Raw genomic sequence first — 23,461 nt, forward strand, 5'->3', positions numbered from 1 at the left:
CACCCCCAACCCCCCTCCCTTCTTTTTTCTCTTCTTTTCTTGTTGGAAGATTTAACATAACCTAACCATCACGACTTACTTATAATTATCTCAGCATTGGAAGTTTTGATTTTTGGCGAGAAATGACATGATTTCTTGCAAGGACGGAAATCCACCCACATAATTATAATAATTATCTATCTCCACATTATGTTAGTAAAGATGACATTTTGATATTTTTGATATATTGAGTATCCTAGGAATGGTCTTGAATGTTATTATTATGATACATGTGGATGGGAGGTGGTTTGTGTGAAAAGGGGATGAGAAAACCACATATCTAATGCAGATTGATATCTGAGAGGACTGGTTAGATTGCTGAGAAAGGTTGACACTTGAGTTGCGAAGATACAGTAGAAGACCTGGACAAATTAGACAATTGATGACTCTCATGACTCATCTCTTCACTAATAGTATATGTATATCAAAATCTTTAATTGGACAGTGCTTTGTGTGTTTGTTGAGGGAAACTATGATTATCTTTCAAAAGTTACCACCAAATTACGTTGGGGTTCCAGTTTCTCCTAAGAGGATATTTTTCCTACACTATATGGTCTTCTCCTTGCAAAAGCGACTTAATAAATAAGATGGGGTAAACTTCAATTTGCCCTTCTGTGGTTAGCACATTTTATTTTGCTGCCATATTGTTTTGGAAATTCTATTTTGAAATCCTGCAGTTCTTTTTTTACACCATAAGGATATGCCGTTAGATAGGGGAGGAAAGTGATATATTTTGCGAACAACAAAATGGTAAGGCGTAAGTTTAGAAGAGTAAAATGCTAAATTTTGACACAATGTGTAAAATCTTGCACTTATTTGATTACTTTGTCTGCTGAATATTTTGATATTTAATTTTTCAGGATCACTTGGCACTAATGATGGAGCTCCTTGGAAAGATGCCTCGAAAGGTGAGAACTACTTTTATTAACCAATCCTCTTCAACCCCCAATCACACTCATATATTTTCCCTCATGAGCTCAGATTGCTATTTCGGGATCCCGATCGAAGGAGTACTTCGACCGGCATGGAGATTTAAAGAGAATCCGAAGACTTAAATTCTGGCCATTGGACAGGCTGCTTGTCGAGAAGTACAAATTCTCCGATTCCGATGCCCATGAATTTGCTGACTTTTTGTGCCCTCTGCTTGATTTTGCTCCCGAAAAACGGCCAACAGCTGGGCAATGTTTGCAACACCCATGGCTTAGGAGCATAGATGCAAAGCTTATCGAGGAAAATAAGGAAGCCACTGTAAAAAAGCTGGAGATTGGCATGAATAAGGTTCAAATTGGAAGGGGCATGTGAGAATGCTCTCTTGCCGCAAACAAATCCTCATGATTTTGTTTAGTGTTTCGCAGAAATATACAGTATGATACATCTCCTTTGGAGCACACATCGTGATTCAGGGAGCAGGATGATGGGGAAAACACCGTAAATCATTATCATTCATGAATTCCGAAAACTATGTGCTTACATACGGTTAAATCGGTTTAGAATCTGGATTTAAGCTTGAGGAACAAGAACAGGATCCACGGTGGTTTGTCAACTTAATGAAAACAGTTAGCTTTGTATGCTAACCATTTACGTTCAATTACCTGTTTGTTTCTTTATGACCTTTTATATAAGGAAAAGAAGAGCTCATCCATGAGATTTTAGCTGGACCTCGAGCTTTTCTTGGAGGGTGCTGCCCTATGTGGGGCCGGGATTCCTTTTTGGATGACTTTGCTTTTCAAGTGTGAGTTGTATTTTGTGAATTATACGAGTATTGTGATTAATTCTTGTGTACAAGATTACAAGTTATTATTCTTTTTAAATAAAGCCCGTACTAAACACGATTGAACATGGATGTCGACTTCCTCTTCTGACCCAAAGAAGGTTTATGAAATTCTGAAGTTAAGTTTATCATTCTCGCGAAGAGATAGTTCATCCTTATTCTGTCTGTTTTGTTGCTGAAGTGCTTTGTTTAATTGTACTTTGTTTAATCTGTTATGAATACTAATCTAAACCAATGCAGGGCCTGTTTGCTCAATATGCAGCATGTTCTGCGGAAATGCTGTTGGGAGGAACTGCGCTTTGCAACAACTTTTACTAAATTCTCCCAACAAATTACTGTGAAGTTTGAAGCAGAATATACCAACCAAACCTTCTAGATTTGGATCTAAGCAGCTTTGTTTTGTCTTTTGCCGTAGTCAGAAGCTCCAGTATTCTATTCTTCTATTCAGACGACATGAATACGCATGCATCGAAAATCATATCGACAAAATTTTGGATAGCACTAACTGAATCTATATTTCAGCCATACAAATAAATACAATTTTCCAACTCTGTAGATGCCCGGTGTATCGACTTTTTTTTTTTTTTTTTTTTTGAGAGAGAGAGAGAGAGATAGATAGCATGCTACCCGTTTCGTTTATTTTATTTAGAAATAAATTTAGCTGAAAATGTGAATCAACTAGGATTCGAATTTGAAATCTCAGATACCAACCACTAAGCCTTTTGCCACTTGCGCTAGAGATGAATTATCTCTTTGCGAGAATGATAAACTTGGAGGGGCATTTCAGAATACCCTATAGTTGAGAGGGTTTTCATTGGTTATTACCTTGTTTCTGCTACTTGTCTTTGCATATGGTCAACACAGGTTGGAAACTTATTAGGCAGATTTTTCTGAAAGCATTAGTAAGCTAACCTGCTGTGGTTGTGATCTTTTCACATCAAAGAACTAATAAATTTTTCTATCCAAATTTGAGGTTTGTTAATGTTCAAAAGGTTCATTTGATGTGTTCATTTTTAGGCCAAACTACACTTTGGATCCTCAAACTATTAGGTGCGTGATAGTTGGATCTTCAAATTTTAATTTGCTGTAATTTCTGGCTATAACCTGTGCAATTTAGATTCGAGCTAGGTTTTCGATCTCATTCCCACTGTCTATTTTCATCTCAGCTGATGATCCCAACAGTTGAATAATTAAACATAAATAAATAATTTGTTTATCACTTTTGTGATAGAAAATAATTAATTCTACTGAGAACAGCCCAAATAAAATTAATATAATATGGGGCATGATTATCAAAGCTTCATCTTATGGTAAGCACTTTGAACAACAACAATAATGTGGGGTCGTGGTGTTAATTTTGCCACTCTTGGAACATGTTTCTTCTGAGACTCAGCATCGAATGCCCATGATCATTTGATCTCGAGTCACATCGATTGAGGCCCTTTTTTCAATTATTTTTCGACCGACTAAAGTTGACAATTTGTACGACTCATTATTAGATGTCATGGATAGCTAATTTGATCAAAATTCAGTATAAACATATAAAAAATTTATTTTAAAAATTATCCATCGGTATACACATGCAGCATTTTTATTGGCTTCTCTTTTCTCCCCTCGTGTGAGAGACACATTTCCAAAGAATTTCCAAATAATTTATTGTTCAAATTTGCATCATAATCTAAAATTTTATAAAGAACATGAACAAAGCAATTTATTGTTCAATAAATTCTATGATTTATTGTTCAATTAGTTTAGTCTAGAGAAGGATCACTGGACTTATTTTAAGATTTTCTTCTGTGCATTGCTCCGCATTTAATGAAAACTCCAAATAAGTTCTAAGATTTAAATCAACTTTACTTGTCCACACATCATGCTGTTTTACATAAGGTCTTTTAATTAATAGTGCTCTAATGGCATTAGCTAATATGTATCGTCAATTAAGGAATGGATTTAACTCCTTTTCTCACTTAATCCTGATATTAATTTAATAGATTTTGACATTAATCACCATTCCAAACAATGCATTTTAATTTTAATAATAATAATCACTATCTTTGGTTCGTTAGTGAAAAACCATTAATTTGTGTTCCTCTACTTTTTCTCAATGTCTTTGTCACACCCAACTATATACATATATTTTATAAATATCATATGATTTCATCTATGCTTTTCCAATGTATCTTGCCACTTGTCGGTTTGGTGGGACCTATTTTGCGTGACAAAATCAAACATAGTACAAATTATTGCATGCACCCCCGATAAATAACCTATTTTATTTTAGATTTCCATTTTTTAAATTTAAATAAATTTATTTTAACAATCATTGATGATATTTGAATTTTGATGATTAAATATTAAGTAGATATTTCTATACATCTGGTGCATGCAAAAATGTCTCACTAACTTATCACTGGTCCACGTGTCCTCTCCTCTCTCTATATATATCTCACTCTCTCTCTACATATCTCTCTCTCTTAAAACCAACCTAAATCATAACCGTTCCAAACTCGAAGTACTCCTCGATCCCATTCCCACCCCTTTCCCCCCCTCTTCGGTTTCGCAAAACAGCAAAACTCCTCCGCTCCTTCCTCTTCTTCTACCGAAGCAGGAGAAAAGCGCTTTTCGAAGAAGCGGTTTCCTACTCTTCCTCTTGTTGTTGTCGTTGTTGTTGCTGTTGTGCGATCGATCGGCTTTTGGATCAAGCCATGTTCGTGAAGAAGCTCGTCGAAAAAGCCTCCAAAAAGGTAAATTAATCGTCGCCTCATCTCCTCTCCTTTAGATCGCCAAAAGAAACTTTACAATTTTGTGAGTGTTGATGAAGTAATTAATCGGATTTGCCCTACATGACACGGCATTAATTTTTGCGCCTTTGGCGCTTCGGGAACGGTGTAAAGCAGATCCTGATCAATAGTTTTTTTTTTTTCCCTTTTTTTTTAAAAAAATTGTTTGAAATTTGAATACGAGTCATTTAAATAGAGCGTGGAAGCCATGTGGTCTCATTAATATCGAACCTCGTTTCATTACTCTACTCAATCTTGTATTTTCATTTATTTTTATTTTTATTTTTATTTTTATTTCTCCGATAATGAAATGATAAGAACAGTTAACAAAAGTACACAGTCAACATTGTTTAACGTGAAAGCGACCCGGATTAGGATACAAACAAATATATTGGCCGGCTTTTTCAAAATTAACGAGAATTTTTATTTTATTGTTTTTGTTTACCAACTAGATTTGTGCACTGTATTGCGCACCCTAAATTGTCCCCCCCATGAATTGGGATATTGAAAATGTAGTTTGCATGATACACGACATATTTCGTCGCCCTCGATTAATTTATATTTTCATAGTTTTAGAAACAACTTTGTACACTGTTTTTGTTTTGTTATTTATGCTCATAATTCAAAATGTTACATTATGGACAAAGTGGATGTGACATGATGGTCCAGGTCCATATAATAGCATCTTCTAAAAGAAGTTGAGTAAATTGCCAATTATGGGATCAGAGAGGAACTTCATTAGCAAAAGTTTATGACGTTTTAGATTTTTTTTTTTTTTTTTTTTTAAGATATGCGTTAAAATATAAAATGTTGGTGCTTGGCCCCTGCACCATGTGGCATCTTGTAGGGGGAAAGGAGGGACCTAATCCCCCTGCTTGACAAATGACAAGGCACTGAGGGACAGGTGGTATTTAGTTGAGACTTAATTATTTTGCACGTGAAGGTCGGTGGACAGGGTCGGGAGCCCTTGAGATTGGTCAAAGTTGGTGGTAGATAAGTTTTGTTACACATAAATATTTAAATTTAGATTTTTGTTTTTTTAAAATAAAATTTAGTAAAGAAATATATTATTTTATAAAGAAACAAGACAGCTCCCGGCGAGGATCGAACTCGCGACCTTTCGCTTACGAAGCGAACGCACTACCACTATGCTACGGAAGCGGGTGCAACGGTCATGTTTTGATTTCTCATTTTATTTACAATTTTTTAATTCCTTTCCTTTCTCTGAATGAAGCATATTGGAGGTGGAGGTGGTGGTGGGTTCAACGGACTGCGCGCGGAGGACGTGAACCCTCGGGTGGAGGAATTCTACACTGTCACACTTGCACCACGTCATCAATAACAAGCCAATCACATTCCTTCTTTTCAAACAAAAGTACAATAAAAATACTTTTTTACAATCATGATGGGACATATATTCTTAAAAGGATTAATTTGATTGGTTTGTTACGCCACGTCACTAATATACCCGTTGCATTCTAGAATTTTTCCCTCGGGTGGGGTTCCACTATGGCGTACCCCTCGAATCCGCCTCCACTGCTTACGATCCCATCCAACACATCCTTGCCATCTCCACCAGGTTCTCTCTCTCTCTCTCTCTCTCTCTCTCTCTCTCTACCTAAAACCCGGCGCATCCTCTTCTTGTATATTAGAATGGGCTTTAATCGCCATGGCCACAGGGCTGTCATCTCTCTCTCTCTCTCTTCTCTCTCTCTCTCTCTCTCTTCTCTCTCTCTCTCAAACCCATTAAATCCTCTTCTTGCATTAAAATGTGCTTAAATGGCAATGGCGACAAGGTAATCTCTCTCTCTCTCTCTTCTCTAAAACCAATGGCAATGGCGACAAGGTAATCCCTCTCTCTTCTCTCTCTCTCTCTCTCTCTCTCTCTTCTAAACCCCTGAATCCTGTTCTTCCATTACAATTCCCGTAAATGGCCGTCGCCACAAGTAATCTCTCTCTCTCTCTCTCTCTCTCTCTCTCTCTCTCTTAAATCCCTGAATCTCTTCTTGCATTAAAATGTGCTTAAATCGCCGTTGCCGCGCAGGTAATCTCTCTCTTCTTCTCTCTCTCTCTCTCTAAACACCGAATCCTCTTTTTGTAAATTATTGTGCTCAAGTGGCCGGGCCACAAGGTAATCTCCTCTCTTTCTCTCTTAAACCCCTGAATGCTCTTCTTTGCATTAAAATGTGCTTAAATGGCCATGGAAACAAGGTAATCTCTCTCTCTTCTCTCTCCTCTAAACCCTCTGAATCCTATTCTTGCATTAAAATGTCCTTAAATCATCGTCGCCACAATGTGATGTCTCTCTCTCTCTAAATCCTGAATCCTCTTCTTGCATTAAAATGTCCTTAAATCGCCGTCGCCACAAGATAATCTCCCTGTGTGTCAGTGTGTGTGTGTGTGTGTGTGTGGTGTGTGTGTGTGGTGAAATCCTTTAATCTGTGTGTATGTGTGTAAGAACCCTTTAATCTTCTCTCTCCTCTGTGTAAATCCTTTAATCTCTGTGTGCGTGTGTGTGTGTGTAAAATCCTTTAATCTGTGTGTGTTGTTGTAAATCCTTTAATCTGTGTGTGTGTGTTGCGTGTGTGTGTGTGTAAAATCCTTTAATCTCTGTGTGCGTGTGCGAGTGCATATCCTTTAATCCCTCTCTCTCTCCTCTCTCTCTTCTCTCTCTCTCTGCTAAACCCCCCTGAATCCTCTTATTGCATTAAATTGTGGCTTAAAATGGCCGTCGCACAAGGTACTCTCTCTCTCTCTCTCTCAACCCCCTGAATCCTCTTCTTGTATTAAAATGTGCTTAAATGGCCATGGAATCAAGGTAATCTCTCTCTCTCTCTCTCTCTCAACCTCTGAATCCTCTTCTTGCTTTTAAATGTGACTGAAAGGCCACAGAATGAAGGTAATCTCCCTTTCTCTCAACCCTGAATCCATTCTTTCAATAAAATGTGCTTAAATGGCCATGGAATCAAGGTACCTCTCTCTCTACTCTCTCTACCCCTGAATCTCTCTCTCTCTCTCTCTCTCTCTCTCTCTCTACCCCTGAATCCTGTTCTTGCTTTAAAATGTGGCTTAAATGGCCATGGAATGAAGGTAGTATCTCTCTCTCTCTCTCTCTCTCTCTCTCTCTCTCAACCCCCTGAATCCTCTTTTTGCATTAAAATGTGCTTAAAAGGCCAACGAATCAAGGTAATCTCTCTCTCTCTCTCTCTCTTTCTCCCTCTCTCTCTCTCTCTCTCAACCCCCTGAATCCTCTTTTTGCATTAAAATGTGCTTTTATGGCCAACGAATCAAGGTAATCTCTCTCTCTCTCTCTCTCTCTCTCTCTCTCTCTCAACCCCTTGAATCCTCTTCTTGCATTAAAATGTTCTTAAGTGGCCATGGCCACAAGGTAATCTCTCTCTCTCTCTCTCTCTCTCTCTCTCTCTCTCTCTAAACCCCCTGAATTCTCTTCTTGCATTAAAATGTGCTTAAATGACTATGACCACAAAGGTATACTCTCTCTCTAAGCCCCCTGAATCCTTTTGTTGCATTAAAATGTGCTTAAATGGCCATGGCCACAGGGTAATCTCTCTCTTTCTCTCTAAACCCTCTGAATACTTTTCTTGCCTTAAAATTAACAAGGTATTCTCTCTCTCTCTCTCTCTCTCTCTCTCTCTCTCTCTCTCAAACCCATTAAATACTCTTCTTGCATTAAAACAAGCTAAATTGCCATCGCCGAAAGGTAATCTCTCTCTCTCTCTCTCTCTCTCTCTCTCTCTCTCTCTCTCCATCGCCGAAAGGTAATCTCTCTCTCTCTCTCTCTCAAACCCTCTGAATCCTCTTTCTCGAATAAAATGAGCTCCAATAGCTCTATCTTTGTCTTCATCGAATTGTATATTTGGATCTTTCATCCCTTGAAAACTAGTTCATAACACCTTTTGTGCAATGAGTTACAGGAATGGACATATCAAGCTGTTCGGGAGGGATAACACACAAGCTCTGCTTCAGTCAGATGCTGCAGTCCCCAGCAAGTTCTTGCAGGTTAATTTTTTCCTTTCCAATGAATGCTATGAGCTTCTTTATGAAGTTAATCGATCTAGTTCCACAGGAGTTATATTTGGACCAAATTTGGAACTATATATATGATTTTTTGAAACATTTTTCTTAAAAGAAATTGAAGGAAATGATTGCTTAAGCTCCATTAAATATCACTATTGAGTTAGAGGAAAATTCACCTATGACGAGTTCATTGTCAATCCTCTAGAATGGGGCTTTTAGTCATAATTTAGTATCTTAATATATGAGTAATGACTTACTTGTTTATAACTTTTTTTTTTTTTCAGTTTATGGACAATCAAGGCATTCTTTTGAATGTTACTACTGAAAATCACATTGAGGCAAGTTTTTTTTTTTTTTTTTGCTGTGTGTAAATTTAGCTGTATAAAAAGATCTAATTTGTAAGGTTGATCATTTTAGAGCCTTTCTTTTAGCGGATAAGGGTAATATTCTGTTCTTGGTTAATTTTCTGTGAGTAAAATGTCTGTTTGCCTTCATTTTCGTTTCATCCATACAAGAAGTTGAATAATCTTCCCTTTTTTTTCACCAAACTTATCTGATTCTTATTAGTAACAGCAGCAGCAAGTGAGTAATCTCAAATTTACAGTTGACATACCCATCTTTCATCTCTCACCATTGGTTTGTTACTTCAGTTCTTGGAATCTTTCTTTATTTTGTACTGATGCTCGATATATGCTTCATTTCTAGGTTTGGGACATTGATGCAAAACGGTTATGTTATGTGCACATCTTCAATGAAGAAATCACCTCATTCACTGTACTGCAACAAAGTTCTTATATGTAAGCTACTTTTCACCTCCGGCCATTTAAATGATCCTATTTATTTTGCTGCTCTAAAATCAAAATCTGAAATGAACAGATATGTTGGCGATCACCTTGGAAATATATCTGTGTTGATGCTTGATTACAAACAACAGCATTTAGTGGAGATGCAATATCGAATTCCTTTCTCTGAATCATATGGTAAAGTTATCTTTTTAATTTATTAATTGTTTTGGATCTTTTTAACAATTGTGGATGAAAGCTTAAAGTACTAGTGTGTATTGGTAAATTTTCTGGTTATTGAAGGTTATCATTATCTGGTAATTTTGTTATTTAACTATTATTTTGCTTATGCAGCTTTAAACAACCGTTACATTCATAATTTTATTTGACAATTTGTGAAAATAACTCAATTTTTCTTAGTTTCTCATTCTTTTGATTGAACAATTTACTGCTTACTTTTATGCATTTAACATTATGCAAGTACCTGCTCTTCCCCCACCCCAGTTTATGGAGTTATGCAATACTTGAGTTTAGGATTTCTTTTGAAGTGTAATGTGTTACAATTAGCTTAAGGTGCCATGTGCATTGCAAGGATAGAACAAAACTAAGGTTTTAATTCTGCTTATTTTTCCGTGTTTCATCTTGTGTAGAAATGCTTCATATTCTATATGTCCATATTCTAGCCTAGGTTCCTATTTTCTCTCCTGAATGTGCTGCATCTATTATTTTGTTAATATCTGATGTAATATGTTCTTCTTTTAGGCACTACAGCTGAAGTAGGAAATGAAACTGCAGTCATCTACATAATGCCACAACCTATGGTAGAGAGCAGGAGGTCAGTCTGTCTCCATACTTACAATTCAATAGGCTTCCTCTTTTATGAACTTAGATGGATTTCATGTTCAGTCGTAACATTAAAGTGTTAAACACATGGCTAAAAGTGTGGAAGTTTTTTCATTACGCATGACGTTATAGAATAGGAAAAGAACTCCGTACCTGCCAATTTAGTACAAACATGTTGATTCAATCAACTCGGGTTAACAATTACCAATCGCCCATCAACAAGCTGTTGTTCTGATCCTATTTTTCACTACTGAATACTTGTAAAGCTGTACAAGGAGAGTCAACAAGTCGTTCTATATTAACTCAGTAACACTTTTTTTGTAGCAGGGTTCTCATTATTTTCAGAGATGGACTTATAAGCTTATGGGATATTCAAGAAAGTAAAGCAGTGTTCGTTTCTGGTAGAAGTGCGCCACATTCATCTCACCATGAGCCTAAACATGTTGTATCTGCATGCTGGGCTTGTACACAAGGAAGTAAAGTTGTTGTCGGTTACAGTAACGGTGATTTATTTCTTTGGGCTATTCTATTCAATTCAAATCAGAAATATGCCCCTGCAAAAAACAAACATGAGATAAATGCTGTTCCAAATATTCCTCTTCTCAAGCTTAATCTCGGGTTCAAAATGGACAAGATTCCCATAGTTTCTTTAAGATGGGTTGCTGGTGATGGGAAGACAAGCCGAATATATATAAATGGGTTTTTTGATGATGACACTTATTTATTTCAGGTAAGAATCAATTCCATTATACCTAACTATGAAATGATTTTTTATCTCATCTTATATTGTCTTTTTCTTTTTCACATTACAACTATCTCAATGCAGGTATTAATTCTGAACGAAACAACAGAATCACGAACAATTAAGTTGGTGTTACCTTTGACTGAAGCTTGCTTGTCAATGGAGCTTATCTCGTGCTTTAATGACCAGAATAAACACCAGCCAAATGCTCTTGTTCTGTTGTTAAAATCTGGTTGCCTGTGTCTGGTTGATGATTCCCAAATTGAACGCTATCTAATACAATGCCAATCTAAGTCACCTCCAACGCTCCCAAGCCAGATATTGGTCAAACTACCTTTTGGTGATTCACCCATCACTGTTGCAAAGCTCTATACAAGCAACACTGCACCTTTAAGTTTTATGGATGAGGTATGTATATCTTCATTTACTTCTCTGAATTATATTTAGTTAACAACCCTGATTTCCTCATTGTTGAAGTTGTATAATTTCTTTCTTTGTGTAGGATAACATTTTATTGACCAATAAGTATGCTTACTTACTTTCAACCAATCCAAAGGAAAAGGACAAAAATTGTTTAAGCTCTGCACGTTTCAGCGAACTTTCCAAGATGAGAGGCCTGTATATCACTGGGCACACTGATGGAGACATAAACTTATGGGATGCATCATGCCCCCTTTTACAACTAGTTATATCAATAAAACCACAGGTACCCATTGTTGCTAAATGGCGGAGCGCAATCTTGATACTATTGTATTCTCTCTAAAAATTATGGAATTTTGACAGAATGAGGATAACAATTCTTCGTCAAGTGGAGCTCCTATAACATCATTGCATTTTGATACTTCTTTGCAAGTTCTTGTTTCTGGAGATCAAAATGGACTGGTAAGCTGCAATTCATGTTGGTTTTAAAGAAAGGAAAATCATTGTAGCTAATTTGTTTTTTTAGTTTAGTAAGCTAGTTATTGTTTCAGGTTCAAATCATCACCTTTAAAAAGGAGCAGCTGGCATCACAAAACATCTTTTCATTTCTGCAAGGTATAATAGTAAATTTTGGCATTTTGATTTTAAGAAGAATTTGCTTAATTTAACTTATGTAAAATATTTTTTGAATTTTTACAAATATTAAATTATGTTTTGACAATATTGAGGTAACAATGTTTCTGCCAACAATTTTTTGTCCAGATAAAGACAAAGTTCTTTATTTGTATTTTTAAGCTTCTATGTTTATATTGTTATCTTGATGAAAATGTAATTCATTTCTCATTCCTATGTTTTTACCTGCTGTCCATATCTTTATTCAGTCATATCTGTTCAATTGGGCTACAGACTTCGACATTGGATTTGAGATTTATTATGATCTGGTGGAATTTCATTTTAAAGTATCAAAGAGAACCTTATCTAACTGACATGGTCATATCCCTCCATTATAAACTAAAAGAGGGGCTGGCCTTGGGAACTGTTAGAGAAAAGTCATGTATTTGCCGAAAATGATTGAAATTGTTAGGCGAGAACCTATTCTCTCTATGGCATTTCAAATGTAAATGATGAAATAGACTACATTTGTGAATTGCTATAATTGTCCCCAAGATAATCTGTTTAATTTGGTTTTGAATGTAATACCTGTATTAACACAATACATGCATTTGATGATACATCAGCAAAACCAGGCGACAACTACACTGTTCATAGTGTCAAACTAAAGGGAGCTATACTATCCACCTCAGTAAATACGGACATCAAGCATCTTGCTGTTGGAACCGATAAAGGACTTGTGAGCTCTGTTCTTTATTCTCTTTCTTCTCGTGTTATTTCTGGCACTTATTCGACATTTGAAGTAGAGTAGTAAGATACAAAATGTCACTTTATCCAAAGAAAATAAAATTTATGTACATGCACAAAAATATTCTAATACCTGAGCCATCGGTTTGCATTTTTTAGGTATCTGTTATCAACATGGAGGATGCTTCTATTATATATCAGAAACAAATGCAGAGTCAGCTATACAGCGGTGTCACCTCTTTGCGGTTTGAGAAGTATTGTCAAGATGGCTCTGAGAAGAATGTATTGTTGGTTGGGATGGAAGATTCAGTGGTCTGGGCTTTCGAAGAAGATAAAGGGGATGCGATGAGCACTAACTCTATTCGAACGAAGGAGCCTTCTAGAGCTCTGTTAATGGAGATACTAGGTCAGTAAAACTTCCGTATTATCCGTTTTCATTTGAACTCCTGACATCTCGTGAGGGTAATATGTCAATATAGACGTACATATATACAATCATACATATGTACTAGACCTAGCATATCCTAGACATGGCTGAATCGAGATCAAGGGTGAAGAGAAAATATTTCACTCGTCCCAAATATAGGCTCGAGTAAAGTCATGTGTAACTGGGCTGGGTCATTCAGAATTCATCTAGTGGGCTGGCTCTTTTTTTCCCTCAGGTTATAATACTTACATGCATATGCACGCATATGCCTATATGCATTATACTTATATTTACGTATGTATTATATGTATGGTTGCTTATGTGTAGACGTATGTTCGTAGATGGATATATGTATATCACTATACCATATATTTGAGAAGACAATGAACTACTTTGATGTCTCAGTAATTGTCTGTTTGGATTCTTACTAATTGACCAGATGCACCCACGGAGACCGGATGGGTATCTAATTCCCTGGATATATCCAAGGAAAATTCTTTCAAGGAGACAGCATCAAATCACTCTATTTTGTTGCTTTGTTCTGAAAATGCTGTGCGACTATACTCCTCAAGCCATGCAATTCAGGTAGATTTTTGAATTTTTTTTGCACATATTTATGTCTTTATCTTATGTGCGGCTGGCTGAAATTGTGCCTCTCTTTCACGTGATCAGGGTATCAAGAAACTCATTCATAAGAAACAACTAAGCGGCAGTTGTTATTATGCATCTGTTCTCTATGGCCCTTCTTCCAGTATTGGACTAATCCTTGTCTTCGCCAGTGGCAAGATAGAGATAAGGTGAAGTGTTTGTGTCATATTATTGGATGACTATTTAAGCAGTATCTTTCTGAATACTGAACTGTATACTATATTTTAGTCTGTTTGAATAATCTTCTTAGGTGAGAGTCTCGCAAATTGTCCTAAGAGCATGAGGATAATTATCTGTCTAGTGGACAACAAGCTTTCAACGTCTGAATATCTATTGATATCATCTGCACTGCTGATTAGCTTAAGTCCCTATTTGGATGTATGTACATCTAATTTGGTATATCCCATTGATTTACTTAGGAAGCATGTAGTATATGATAGATGAGAAGTTTAATCAAATTTAGAATGAGATACCACATTCAGTCTTCAAGTCATTTTTTTTAAGAAAAAAGAAAAACTGCCTCGTAAGTGAAATATGCTGTCCTCCAAATCATAGATGGCAAGACCTTTCAAGCAACAAATTAAACTCTTAGCTTTCAATCGCACAAGAAAAACTTCATACTGAATATGTTACATTGAATATCTTGCTCCGACATCCAAACAGGGCCTAAAGTACAAATGAAAAGTATTTCCATCAATAAGGAGGCACATGATCATTGAGTGTTATTTGATAGAAATAGGCTTGTTGGGGATGGTTATTGTCATGGAAACTTATGATTTATGCTGAATGATTGGCTAACAATGTACAAGTTCTGAAAAGAATAGGTATTAAACTGGACGGTTCTAAGTGATGGACGTTCATAAGCCTTATCATGATGAAGAGCTACTCTTCATCGTATGCAGTCTAACTAATAATTGTTATGCTGGACGTCTTGGTGACAAAGATTCCCTTTAGATATGCCAACTGCTTTTTTCACTTCGTTCTGCCTAACGATGTGTTTAATCAGTACATGGAAGGAGGAATGAAAACAACTGTTGTTTGACCTCTATGGGGTGATTTTTCAGTACCTTCCTTATATTTTCCGCAGAAACTTTTTTCGGTTCCGTAATTACTATTTCATGGAAGGATAGGATCTGATTGCGATTCCTGTCCTGATTACTGGTTGCTGCAGCCTTATCTCTCTTATCTGTGAATTGTTCATTAAATTTCCTGATGCAGAACTGAAAATTGTTTTTCTTGTTTCATTTATTTCATATATGAAGTATTGAATTATTAATAAGTTTGTGTATCGAAACTTTAGATCACTTCCAGATTTAACCCTCTTAAAGGAGGCTTCACTCAGAGGATTTACATTTCTGAGACAAAAATCGAAGTTGCACAGAGCCGCTATATTATCTTCTTCATCTGATGGAGAACTTGTCATGGTAAACACAATGATCTTTTCTTCTTTTCTTTTCTTCTGAAAGAAAACAATGTCCGAATGGCTGCTCGTGGTTAACGTGACTTTTACTGAAGCTTTCTATTGATATTCCATAATATGATAGGTCAATGGAGATCAAGAGATTCTCTTTTTCTCAACTCTTTGTCGCAAAGACATCTACAGGTATGTTAGTTTTGTAAGCTCTTATAATTAGTAAGAGAGCCTAAATCTCTTTTTGAAGCTCTTCTATTCTTCTGTTCATATGTTTACTCAACTTGAAAAATTATTTTCCATTTTAAGCCTTAGTTTCAATAATCTGAGAAAGCAGAAATTCGTTGAACTCTTGAAGTTAGAAGACAAAATACAGGCAGTGTTTTTAATATCCATTGTAAGCATCAATCTTGCACTTGCCAAATAATACCATTCATAATTTCTTTTGGAGATGATTGGTTTTCCTCTCGATAGTAACTACCATTTTCATCTACCAATTTCATCAAATCTAGTAGAAAGCAATTATAATAAAGTTCGTTGTAACTTGTTAGTTATTTTGGGTCTTTTACCTCCACCCTACTAAGCACCTGCAAAGATTTTTGTTAGAATTTATTGTTAGCCAAGTTTAACACTGGATTTCTTTAAATCTCCGTAAGTCAACGAACTTGGCGAAAAACAGTTAGTAGATAACTTAGATCAACCTACTGTTAGTTTCATTAAACATTTATAATAAGGAATTTCATACAAATTATAGTTAATCTGGGTGAAGAAAATTGGTTTTCTATTTTTTTCTCCTAATCAAAACCCATATCTTGCTGAGAAACTTGTCTCAAACTGAAGAGTAGTTTCGCCAAATAGGAGAGCAAGTACGATATAAAAACATTTGCAAACAATTAGAATTGCTATTTAGTGAAATATTTTATAAAATCTCGTACATGTGAAGACCTTGGGTGGGACCCAACGTCTAAACTCTTGATTTTTGTTGGAATTAATTGTTAGCCAAGTTTTTTTTGTTAGAACTAATTGCTAGCCAAGTTTAACACTGGATTTCTTTAAATCTCTGAAAGTCAATGAACTTGGTGAAAAACAGTTAATAGACAACTTAGATCAACGGCAACCTACTGTTAGTTTCATTAAACATTTATAAGAAGGAATTTCATACAAATCATAGTTAATCTTGGTGAAGAAAATTTGTTTTCTATTTTTTCTCCTAATCAAAACTCATGTCCTGCCGAGAAACTCGTCTCAAACTGAAGAATAGTTTCATCAAGTAGCAGAGCATAATAAACAATTAGAATTGCTCTTTTGTGAAAATATTTTATAAAATCTCACACATGTGAAAACCATGGGTAGGACCCAACGTCTAAACCCTTGAAGGTTCATGAGATCTGAAGTAAATAAGTATTTTTTTCATACAATAGAGAACAGAATGGAATTGATTCAATTGAGATTAAAAAAAGCAAATACTTATTTTTAAAACTTTCGTGTTTTAGTTTGCATCTAACTAAAGCTCCATGATTCTTTTCAGGAATTTAGAGTTAATTAACCTGGTATTCAGAAGAGATATTGCATTGGAAGAAGAATCTTCCTATATGATGAATACTCCTAAAGAAAAGAAAAAGGTATTGAATTTAACTTAGCTAATGATATAAAGCTTGTTGTTCTTTAGCTGAAACATGAATCATATTCCAGGGAATATTTGCCACAGTAGTGAAAGATCTAAAAGGAAACAAGTCAAAACAAAACCAAGAAATCGATGTTGAAGATTTTAGTCCAAGTACTTCCGAAGAATTATCTGCCATATTTTCAAAAGCTAATTTTCCTCCAGATTCTGGGAGAAGGAACAGTTCTACAAAAGATGGTGAAGATGTCGAGCTGTCTATAGGTATTTTTTTTTCTTTTATTTATTATTACTAAAAGTTTAGTCGTTCTCATTTCTTAGCTTTCCTTTTATTTAAAGATGATATCAACATTGAAGATGGGCAACCAAAACATAAAGGGCCGAACTTTGCAGTTCTAAGCAAACAGAAGTTCGGCAAGGGATTACAGGCCCTGAAAGGTATGTTATGAAACTAATTTGTACTATAACTCTGTTTAGACTTGCAGTTATCTTTCACAGTTTCTGTAATTGGTGTCTGTCTTTCAATAATTACTTTGGCTACTTGTGGTTCAATGTTGAGGTTTTGACTTTTTAGTTCTTTTCAAGATAAAAAAATATATAGTATATATATACACATCAACTCATTCTCCATATATATATATACACATCAACTCATTCTCCCAAAAAAAAAAAGAAAAGAATCACAAGCATGATGTTAGTTTCATCTGAATTCCCATATCTGATCAAATTCCTTCATTTCGACTTGGTAATTGGTCAGTTAATGCCATGTCACACATATTTCTTTTTCATTTTCTCATCGAGTATATCAGTCATATATAACATTGAAATCTTTGTTTGTTGATACTAGACTTTGTGGAAATAACAGGTAAATTGAAACCCAAGACAGAGGAGAAGGCACATTTAGGAAAAGAGAAGCCTGAAGATGCAATACCTATAAGTGCAGTGGATCAAATCAAGATGAAATATGGATACTCGGCAAACAATGTAAGTAGACAAAATCAGAACAATTTCTTAAGCATCACATTTGTGTCAGATAAGAGCTTGCCCGGGTGATCCAATGGCATTCTGCACATATGCATGTACTTATATTGCACAATCTTTTACAGTTTTTTAGTGGTAATGGCAGTCTTTAAACTGAATTCTTTTTCTTTCAACACAGTATTGTCCTAATGTCTTATGTTGTGGATTAACAGGAGTCCAGCATTCCAGAAATGGCCAAGAACAAGCTGAAGGAGAATGTCAGAAAGTTGGAGGTAACACCACCTGTTGAGATTCTCTTAAGTTTACTCACTGTAGAGATCTTACAAATTGCCTTAAGTGTTGGTTTTCTAATATTATTCTGGTCTGCAACTTTTGTATCAATATTGCAATGTCCTGGCAGGTTTAACAGTTGCACCTTAAAACTAAACATTTCCCTAAGATTCTCCAAGGATTGCATGAAGTTGTCTGCAGAAAATATATTATTATTACTGGTTACTCTTAAAAAGAAAACTTGCCCACTACTTGCAGGATCTAATTCAACAAGACCTCGCGTTGCGGTGTTCTCATTTTTTTTTTTTTTCGCTTGGTTTGTCTTGTTGATAAAGTAAAGCTTGATTGTGTTCTCTTAGAATGTATTGTCCCAATTTTGCATCAGGCCATTGGCATGCGGACCTCGCAGATGGAGAATAACGCCCAATCCTTCTCATCGATGGCAAAAGAACTTCTAAGCATTGTAAAGAATGAAAAGAGTTCATGAAGACTCTCTCTCTCTCTCTCTCTCTCTCTCTCTCTCTCACGCACGCGCACCCCTTCGGTATTTCCTCCCTCCTCTATTTGTATATATATTTTATTTATATGTTTTATTTATCTGTAGTATAACTTCTATAAGTTGTTGGTCTTGTTTTCCTTCGGCGTGCAAGTCCATCTGCTTTATCTTTTACAGGGCGGATGTCATTTTCCTTCGTGGAAGTGGTTGTTGTTGTTGTTGTTGTTTTAATCTTTCTTTTCATATTCTAGCCATACTCTGATCGAACGTGTTAAACAGCCCCAGCATATATAGATTAGGGCAAGAGCAAAAATCTATCTCTATTAAAAGATTTGAGGATATTTACATGTTTTACGTAAGATGGCGTGATAATCCTCGAAGTGTGGGAACATTTTGAACATTTTTGAGCGGGCTGCATCAGATTTGGCAGCTAATTTTGCAGAGTTACGTAGGAGCACCTAATTATAAAAGTTCGGGAGTTAAGAAGGAAAAAAAAAAAAAAAAAAACTGCTTAAGAGCTTTGAGCTGAGAGCCTGTTTTGGTTTGTTCGAAAATACTCCAAAAAAAATTCAGGCTGGAAAAAAAAAAAAATGTGTGTTTGGTTCANAAAAAAAAAAAAAAAAAACTGCTTAAGAGCTTTGAGCTGAGAGCCTGTTTTGGTTTGTTCGAAAATACTCCAAAAAAAATTCAGGCTGGAAAAAAGGTACTGTCGATAGTATAGTAGCCCGACTCTATTATATATTAAAATTTCTAACTAAACCAAACAAGTAAAATAGAAATAAAAAATTATTTTTTATTTTTACCAATCAGACATGCATTTATGGAAAATTTTTTTTTTTGAAACAACAGAAACTAGAAAAAAAAAAAAAAAAAACCTTAGTAAATAGTTGTCTATTATTTTTCAAGGAATGAAACAGGCCCTAAAAAGAGAAAGACCAATGGTGTTGGACGCGAATAACCGCTTAGAATAGCTTCTCTTAAAGGAAATAATTATGTGGAGCATTTTCCATGACAAATATAGTAATATACTTAGGCAGGAAGTGGACTTCATTTGTACCTGGTCCACCGGAGACTCCTTTTAGGTGCTCCATCCTCCTCAGCCGGTCAATTATCGGCCGGCCGAGGAGTTCAACCCATTTTCTACTTCTTCCTTCACATAGTAATATCGTCATCCAGCCACCGAATACCAGGTTTGTTTGGAGCATTCCTCAATTGGAGTCTCAGCATCTTGACATGCGCGACTCACCAGAGGTTATGGTGGTTGAGGGGTATCGTCCATGGCAAGCCTGGTTCACGACGAGTTATAACAAAATACAATCTCAAGTGTCTCCATCTCTCAATTGGCGGATGTTCTGATCCGCCTTTTGTTTTCTGTTTCTTTCCATGATCTCTCTACTGGTGGATGTTTTCAAAGCGTTTTCCCATCTGTTGTTTCCTAATGTTGTCTACATTGTCCAATTAGTATTTAGTATTGGACGTCCAATTAGTATTTAGTGTTGGACCTACAAATAATTAGATCTTTGTATTATTGGCCTTCAATGTTTAGAGCTTGGTGGTTATTTTGCTCAGTTCAACGTTTTTTTTCCCTCACTCCAAAGCTATCAAATGAAGCTCTACTTTATGAATAACGGGGTGTTTGATTACGCATAAAATAGAGCAAAAATTGTTTTCGATATGAAATATTCTTCCGCTTGTTTGATTTAATATAAAAATTTTTTATGATTTTAAAAAAATTAAAATTTTTGCTTTCTATCATTTTTTTCATTTTTTTTACCAAACTAAACAAATATATATTTTTTTTCCTTTTAAACCAAATAAATATTGATAAAAAAAAAATCCACAAATCAAACACTATAAAAGATTTTATAAAAAAATTCCACAAAAATTTACCTTTTAAAGTTTTACAAGCACCCAAACACTTGGTACAAACAGAGTTACCACAATCTAACTTACGAATACGGCAACTTCCTCTCACTATTAATAAAAAATGCTAACAAAGCTATTTTTTACAACATCAAGGGTCAGGTGCTTGTGTTTTATTTCCAAAGATCCAAATAATTAGGGTGACATTGACCTTGGTTCATTGTGGGCGACAATTAGACATGCCCCATCTCAATCATAGGAAACAAAGGATCTTTTCATCCCACTTCCTAATGCTGTACCCACTAACATCACTATCACACTCTTTGCTCATCTCATGCAACCAAAGACAAAATAAGATGCGGCTGAAGAATCCAGTCGAAAAGTTTCTGAAAGCACTAGTAGATAGTAGATACAGCATATGCTGGAGGTCCCCATTTTTCCGAGTAACAGAAAGCAATAACACCCACAACCAGAACAAACATGCCGATTAAAAAGCATACAGAACCAAGTTATTACCTCTCAGTTGAAGGCAACCAGGAAATTGACAATTCAGTCAATGTCGAAGCGACAACTCGCACTCATCAAATCTCATTTGCTGAGACTATAAGATGGACCACTACAAGATGGACCGAACCAGTAGAATAGAGCATGGAGAGCACATGTACAACAAAAAAAAAAAAGAAAAAAAGAGAGGAAATAGCAGCAAAGACAGAAAGAAAAGAGGCAGGAAAAATCAAAACACCAAACCTACAAGCAGCCTTTCTTTAGCAGTTAGTGAACAAAAGCATTTGAACACTAGGGAGGAGGCATGAAAACAAACAAAAAGACAGTAAGCATTTTCTACATTTTAGTAAAAGAGGATCCTACCTCTAATTGTCATCTACTGGAGTCTTATCCTATAAGAGAGCTAAAACGGAAATGTAACCTCAGTAGTCCAATTCCCCTTTCACTACCCTCATAGGCCAAAATACTTTTGCTACCTATTTAATCATCATCCTCATCCTCATCTTCCTGCAAGAAAATTAACAAAACAAGAATTATGATGATCAACAACAGTAGAAGATACAATTTTGATAATTAAAGTTAGTCCCCCTACTCCATAACAGAGCTATCAATATGGTTCCTAAACTCCTTAGTGTCAATTACATAAAGTGCCAAGAATTATCACTACCATTTAACCGTGGTACATACTCCCTTGTTGGCTTTATCCAACAAAGTTGCATCCTGGATTTTACCAACACATACAATACAAAACTAGCAAAGTTCATAAAACAAAAGATAAAGATAATTAACCATTCGTGTGAATGGTTTATTAATGTTAGAAGTTCAGTTGATTGGTCAATTAAGAATAAGTGTACACTGATCTAATGATCCAAGAGAAGTGCGTACAACGACCAGTTTGGTAGCTCAACAAAAGTATAGGGACTAGCTGAAATAAGCTTGCAGCCCATTTGATTTGTTAACTTAGGAGTACAAAAAGAATAGAACTTCACCTCTCCGCTCTCTTGTTCGTCGTCCTCAACCTCGGACTTGGACTTGTCAGATCCTTCTCCCGCCTCCTCGCTACTCGCATTCCCTCCACTACTACCCTCAGCCTAATTTCATGGTAAACAACAAAAATAAACATAAGCCAAAGAACCCAAAAAGATGAACAATTTTTTTTTAAAAAAAAAAGGAGCAAAAACAAATTTAAAGGAGGACCTTCTTTTTGTCATATGCGGCAATGTTCTTGAGATAATCCGCTTTTCTCTTCTCTGCTTTGGCTACATATGGAGCCTTCTCCTGTAGTTAAATTATAACAGAAAAAAATTAATTAATAGGAAATTAATTGATTAAATCCTAAGCTAAAATGTATATGGGCGATTTATCTTAGAGAGTGTTACTCACAGAGTCCGACATGGATTTCCATTTGTCTCCACCTGCTTTGCTCACCTAATTAAAATAGATAGACATAAAATTTGCACAAAAAATAACAGATCGAGTATGTATTTCAGATCTGAAGGGGAAAAAGGCTTACGACGGAAACAAGTTTGTTCTTAGGGTTCTTCTCCTTGTATTGCTTTCTAAATTCCTCCCTTTAGATCAAAAAAAGAGGGGAAAAAAAAACCTCAATATAAACAAAGGATTTGATCTACGCTGTGAATCCTGTTTACGAATAAATCATAAAAAAAGTATCATGTTGCGAGGGTTTACATGAAGACGAAGAAGGCGCTAGGAGGCCTCTTAGGCCGGTTAGGATCCTTCCCGGCCTTCTTCCCCCTCTTCACCGCCTTTTTTCCCTCATCGTCCGCCTTCCTCTTCGCCCTACGAGAAACCACGAAAAGGATCATCAAACCAGCCGAAAACCCTAGATCCGAAACCCTAGCGATCTCGAGATCGAAAAGGGCGAAGAGGACAGGGAAGGAGACTCACGCGGCTCCGCCCTTCGATCTACCCGCCATGGCGCAAGCTGCGAGAAAAATCCGGATCAGCGACGAGACGACGCAAAGTGAAGCGAGATCGGCGCACGCGATAGTGAGAGGGAGAGGAGGAGGAGGAGGAGGGAGACACGGTTCTTACCGTAGGGTCAGGGTTAGGGTTAGGGTTAGGGTTAGGGGTGAGAGAGAGAGAGAGAGAGAGAGAGAGAGAGGTTAGGGGGAGAGAACGAGGAGTCGGGGGGGTGTGGTGGGGGTTGGCGATGCTTGCCACGAACTCGAAAACTTAGTAGGCGGAGCGGAGCGGCCCGGAACGAGGGTTTTGGGCGGGATTCGGGAAATAAATAAATATTGCCTCGTTGCCACGTCAGCGATCTGTGGGCTACGATCCTATTCGCCCGAATTTTCCCGCCACGGATCCCTCACGCGCGATGCGGCTACCCCGATTAGGATCAGGATCAAGCTCGTGTTGACTTGGCCTATTCGCCACATTTGGCGTCAGTAGAGGCCTAGAGGGTTTTCGTTTTTTTCACTTTTCAGAACAAAAAATAGCAAA

At 36.4% G+C, this 23,461-nt stretch overlaps 3 protein-coding genes and 1 non-coding gene across 7 annotated transcripts in view; 2 read left to right on the forward strand and 2 right to left on the reverse strand.

Annotated features, from left to right (window-relative positions):
• LOC109707189 (SRSF protein kinase 1-like) overlaps window positions 1–1,882 on the forward strand; it is a 4,821-nt gene extending 2,939 nt beyond the window's left edge. Inside the window, exons 3-4 of the mRNA XM_020228314.1 lie at window positions 900–947; window positions 1,021–1,882. Of these exons, the coding sequence (XP_020083903.1) occupies window positions 900–947; window positions 1,021–1,341 (369 nt within the window). The 3' untranslated portion in view covers window positions 1,342–1,882. The remainder of the gene's footprint in view (window positions 1–899; window positions 948–1,020) is intronic.
• LOC109707188 lies at window positions 4,397–18,882 on the forward strand. Of its 4 annotated transcripts, XM_020228310.1 has the most exons (25): window positions 4,397–4,554; window positions 5,825–5,887; window positions 6,087–6,169; window positions 8,526–8,610; window positions 8,913–8,966; window positions 9,334–9,425; window positions 9,505–9,608; window positions 10,173–10,245; window positions 10,581–10,983; window positions 11,080–11,403; window positions 11,498–11,701; window positions 11,779–11,877; window positions 11,967–12,030; window positions 12,654–12,766; window positions 12,934–13,180; window positions 13,641–13,786; window positions 13,874–13,998; window positions 15,150–15,273; window positions 15,394–15,452; window positions 16,789–16,882; window positions 16,953–17,145; window positions 17,221–17,319; window positions 17,747–17,865; window positions 18,075–18,134; window positions 18,518–18,882. In XM_020228310.1, exons 1-25 carry the CDS (start codon window positions 4,516–4,518, stop codon window positions 18,617–18,619), a joined length of 3,168 nt encoding a protein of 1,055 aa, XP_020083899.1. In that variant the 5' UTR covers window positions 4,397–4,515; the 3' UTR covers window positions 18,620–18,882. The 4 variants fall into 4 exon arrangements, with proteins under 4 accessions (XP_020083899.1, XP_020083901.1, XP_020083898.1 ...); XM_020228312.1 differs by lacking the exons at window positions 4,397–4,554; window positions 5,825–5,887; window positions 6,087–6,169 and adding an exon at window positions 6,361–6,386; XM_020228309.1 differs by lacking the exons at window positions 4,397–4,554; window positions 5,825–5,887; window positions 6,087–6,169 and adding an exon at window positions 7,584–8,369.
• Window positions 5,680–5,751, reverse strand: TRNAT-CGU. The gene has a single exon. It is a non-coding gene; the product is annotated as a tRNA-Thr (tRNA).
• Window positions 21,203–23,225, reverse strand: LOC109707136 (HMG1/2-like protein). The gene is made up of 8 exons (XM_020228228.1): window positions 23,051–23,225; window positions 22,904–22,940; window positions 22,685–22,795; window positions 22,509–22,566; window positions 22,379–22,423; window positions 22,193–22,273; window positions 21,985–22,086; window positions 21,203–21,502 (listed from the first exon to the last, which is right to left on the reverse strand). The coding sequence occupies exons 2-8, from the start codon at window positions 22,930–22,932 to the stop codon at window positions 21,476–21,478; spliced, it is 453 nt and encodes a 150-aa protein (XP_020083817.1). The 5' UTR covers window positions 22,933–22,940; window positions 23,051–23,225; the 3' UTR covers window positions 21,203–21,475.

The sequence above is a fragment of the Ananas comosus genome, linkage group 3 (genome assembly GCF_001540865.1).
Source record: "Ananas comosus cultivar F153 linkage group 3, ASM154086v1, whole genome shotgun sequence".
In the NCBI taxonomy this organism is placed as follows: domain Eukaryota; kingdom Viridiplantae; phylum Streptophyta; class Magnoliopsida; order Poales; family Bromeliaceae; genus Ananas; species Ananas comosus.